The 4,481-nt window shown below is 26.2% G+C and overlaps 2 protein-coding genes across 2 annotated transcripts; both read left to right on the top strand.

The window, feature by feature from the left end:
• Positions 1 to 896: 896 nt before the first annotated feature.
• Positions 897 to 1,064, top strand: BO87DRAFT_323036 (GAG-pre-integrase domain-containing protein; the record flags this gene model as incomplete). Its single annotated transcript, XM_025620011.1, has 1 exon — positions 897 to 1,064. A coding segment is annotated over one exon (168 nt), but the record flags the coding sequence as incomplete, so codon positions are not given.
• Positions 1,065 to 1,655: 591 nt separating this feature from the next.
• BO87DRAFT_323038 (uncharacterized protein) lies at positions 1,656 to 1,823 on the top strand (the record flags this gene model as incomplete). The annotated part of the gene is made up of 1 exon (XM_025620012.1): positions 1,656 to 1,823. A coding segment is annotated over one exon (168 nt), but the record flags the coding sequence as incomplete, so codon positions are not given.
• Between the last annotated feature and the right edge of the window lie 2,658 nt (positions 1,824 to 4,481).

The raw sequence follows: 4,481 nt of genomic DNA, 5'->3' as shown, positions 1-4,481 counted from the left end.
TTCCTGATTTCTATGAGATGACCCATAGAACTCGTGAATTCAACAAAAATTATCAAATCAATCAAAAGTTTAAATCAAAAATTGCAAACGCAACTTTTAAAAATTAACCAGATTATTTATTAAATTATTTAAAATATGCAAATAAGCTAAAATGTCTATGTGAATCAGAACCAAATAATAGGATCCATTTTTTTAGTGAATGCCTATATATAAATAAAGCAAAATAACTAAATAATTGGAAACCTGACCTACAAGTCATTGAAAGATTTAAAAAAATATGTGAAAATGACAAATTTCAATACGCATACGAGAAAGCAAAGCAAAAATGCACGAAAATCAATCAAAATTATAATGAAAATAATGAAAATGATTTGTTTAATTTTATAACTTTATAAATATTTATATCAAACAAATCAAATAACTCAAAATTTCAAGAAAATTAGATCTTTGATACAGGATCAGATATACATGTTTGTAATGATTTGCAAAAATTCACTGATTTTAATTCAGTGAATGATGATACAGCTGTATTAGTAGGGGATACTAATATAAAAGTTTACAGATTTAGAACTGTTTGTATTAGCTCTACTGTTTGCATGTCAAATAAACTAATCAAATTTAACTTAAAAAATGTTGTATACATGCTCTACTTTTATCTGAATATAATCTCAGCAGGTAAAGTAAAGGAAGGTAATTTATACCTAAATTTATATAAAAATATGCTTGAAATATATGAAAACAAACAAATATATAAGATTAATGAATAAAATGGTATTCTATTTATTAAATGGAATCAAACAAATCAACAAATATTTGAAACAGTGAATAAAATAAACTAAATTATAATAAACTATGCAAATAGTGCAAAGCTAATTCATTTAAAAGGACCTGCTTTTCTTTGGTATCAGAGACTTGGACATCTTAATGAGGAAGTAATTAAATATCTTGAAGAAATAACCCTAAATATTCACTTATCAGATTTATCTAAATCAGATAAATTTGACCTCTGTGAAATCTGCCATATTGCAAATGTAAATAAACAAATATCATGTAGACTAATATAAATAAAATAAATATCTTTTGACTATTTATATTGGGATCTTATTCACATGCCTCCAGGAATCAAAAACAAATAATATATCAGTTATATATATGATCTATTCACTAAATATCACCTGGGGCAGATCCTTGCAAATAAAATAAATATTTATCAATCTTTGAAATAAATGATGTAATTTATATAAATATAATTCAAAGTGGAGCCTCGTCAATTCTATTTAGATAATGATCTAAATTTATTTGACTAGTTTGTATTCTGCAAGGAAACAGGTCTTCTAGCTATGTAAAGTTCTGAGAGTCAACCTGAATAAAATGTCTTTGCAGAAAGGGCTGGAGCCCTAATTACTCGAAAAACACGCATCTTATTGGTTGACTCTGGACTGCCCCACTTTTTATGGTCTGAGGCAGCAGAAACAGTCATATTTTTATTAAATAAAATATTAAACAAAGTAAATAATTGGGAAACCCCATATGATAAACTATATAAATATTTGGAAGATCCACTAAACTTCTTGTATGAAAGATCTGATTTAGCTAATCTAAAGTAATATGGCTTAAAAGCTTATGTATAAATTACTAAGCTGCCCTGCCTTAGCAAGCTAAATTCTAGGGCTCTGATTAGCTACCTAGTAGGGTATATTGCATCAAATATATGGAAAATCTGGATTCTAATAAAGCAAAAAATAATAATTACAAGAGATTATATTTTTAATAAAAATTTATTATACAGTCAAGTTAATGTAAAAATTGGTGAATTTTATTAAGATGATTTAGGGCTAAATCCACCTAAAGCCCTAAATAATGAAGAAATCAATGAAATTATCAAATTTATCGAAGAAAATTCAAAAATTCATGATTCTCATTAAAATAATATGGAAGAAGAAAATTCAACAATTTTTTATGATGAAAATGATCAAAATATTCAAAATATTTAAAATGATGAAAATGATCAAAATATTTAAAATATTCAAAATGATGAAAATGATCAAATTAATCAAAATAATGAAATTAATCAAACTAATTAAACTGATCAAATTTTAGATGATCAACTATCTACTCCAATACCAACTCCATCTATTATTTTTATTGATAATACAGATCTTTTTTCAAAATTACAGAAATTATCTGATCAAATTACAAGAAAATAAAATTAATTAGAATCACCTGATCCTGGACCATTAAAATAAGCACGAAATTTTGTAATATAAACAGACCAAACTAAGCCAATAATGTAAATTTAATTATTTTTACATGTATTTACAACTGGAATCACAGATAAAATACTAAAATTATAAAAACATGACCTGCCAGTCCCACCAGTAAATTGGAAAGAATTATAAAAGCATTCATATCAGCAACAATTCACTGAAGCTGCAAAAATTGAATATTAATAATTATAAATAATGCAAACATGGACTTTTATATCAGAAGAAAAACTGAAGAATTATCAAATTCTTTTATTAAGATGGGTCTTTATATACAAATTTAATGAAAATGCAAATCTATCAAAATTTAAAGTCTGTATTTGCGTACAGGAAGACCTTCAACCTAACTTATTCTGGGAAGAAACTAGGGCTCTAACCCTAGGGTCACGAACCCTAAGAATGATGTTTGTATTAATTACAGCCTTTGACCTTGAAATATATTAATTGGACGCAGTGAATACTTTTCTAAATAACTGTTTATATGAAGAAATTTATGTATCATACCCTCCTGGTTTTAGAGCTAAGGGAAAGGTACTTAAATTACTTAAAGCTTTGTATAAATTATGGAAGTTATTTTTATTCTGGCAAGAAATAATCAAGGAAACCCTTATTAAACTGGGCCTATGGCTAGTGAATGAAGATCCTTGCATTTTTACAAATGATTATCTAATCTTGATTATTTTTGTTGATGATATTATCATCATTTTTCATGAAACAAATCGAAAAATATTCGAAAATTTCAAGGAATCATTGACCTCCATATATAATATGAAGGAAATAAATGAAGCAACAAGATTCTTGAATATTAATATTATTCGTGACAGAAAAAATCGAAAATTATGGATATTATAAACAGATTATATTGAAAAAATCAGTTATTAATTTAATATGACTAAGCAAAAACCATCAAAAACACTATATATTGCAAATATTTAAAAACAAGTAAATGATGCAAACATGCATGCAAATCCTGTTCAAATTGAACTATATCAACAAAAAATCGGCTCTTTATTATATGCAGCCATTATTTCAAGACCAGATATTATAAAAACAGTATAAATACTCAGTAAATATCTATTGGACCTACTTCTAAAACATCAAAATATTGTAAATCATGTGATTTCTTATCTTTATAAATCAAGATATCTTTGTATTGAATATTTAAATGAATAACTAAAGTAAATAAACCCAATCTTTCAAATGGCCAGCGACGCAGCGTTTGCAGATAATGCAAACAAAACAAGCTCAGAGGCTTACATATGCAAACTTTTCAATGGACCAATTAATTAGATATCTAAAAAGTAAAAAACAGTGATATTATCTATTATAGAAGCTGAACTTTTATTCTTTACACAAGCCAGTAAGTAATTTCTCTGGTGGATTCGAATCTTTAAAGCCATATAATTTAACCCAGAATAACTTATTTATATTGTTTGTGATAATATGTAAATAATATAAATTTTAATAAATGAATATTCACTATACAGATCAAAACTCAAATATGTTGATATTTATCAAAATTGGTTGAAATAGTAAATCAATGCAAATAAAATCAAAATAAAATGGGTTTTAATTAATCAGATACCCGCTGATGGCCTGACTAAGCAACTGACCGGCTAAAAATTTCAAAATTTCATTAAATATTTAAATATGAAAGATATCAAACATTTAATTCAAAAATCAGTAAAAATAAACTAGCTAAATTGACAGGTTTGCATATATGTAAACCTGGGAGGGTGTGATGGCTGGAAATCAAGAATTCTTATTAATTAAAGTAATCATCTCTTGACTACCTAACTCAGCTGAGAATCCCATATAAATTCTATGTGAATCCCAGCTAAGATGGATAATATAAAGATGAATTATTTTTTACATGAAGTCTTGTATTATTGATATCATTCTGATTATTTGATTATTTGATTCTTTATTTATTGTTTCTTACCCCACTTGCTTACCCCGCTTTCTTTATCTAATAATCAAACTAATGATTCATGATTCTGATCTAGAATTATTTATTAAATAAGGTTTTTTATCCTCCAGCTTAAGTAAGTAAGCAAGCTGAATTCATTCACTTCCTATTTAAAGGATCCACTTATTTCCTATTTAGGAAGTAAATGAGTATTTGCTTTTCTTTGACAAGTTTGTCAATTGTATTGACCTTATATTATTATTATTATTATGATTACTTTGATCTAGTTTCCTGATTGGGACTAGTAT

The sequence above is a fragment of the Aspergillus neoniger genome, assembly GCF_003184625.1.
Source record: "Aspergillus neoniger CBS 115656 unplaced genomic scaffold BO87scaffold_133, whole genome shotgun sequence".
Classification (NCBI taxonomy): Eukaryota; Fungi; Ascomycota; class Eurotiomycetes; order Eurotiales; family Aspergillaceae; genus Aspergillus; species Aspergillus neoniger.
Note: the sequence above shows the minus strand (reverse complement) of the source record. Positions and strands in the feature narration are given on the sequence as shown.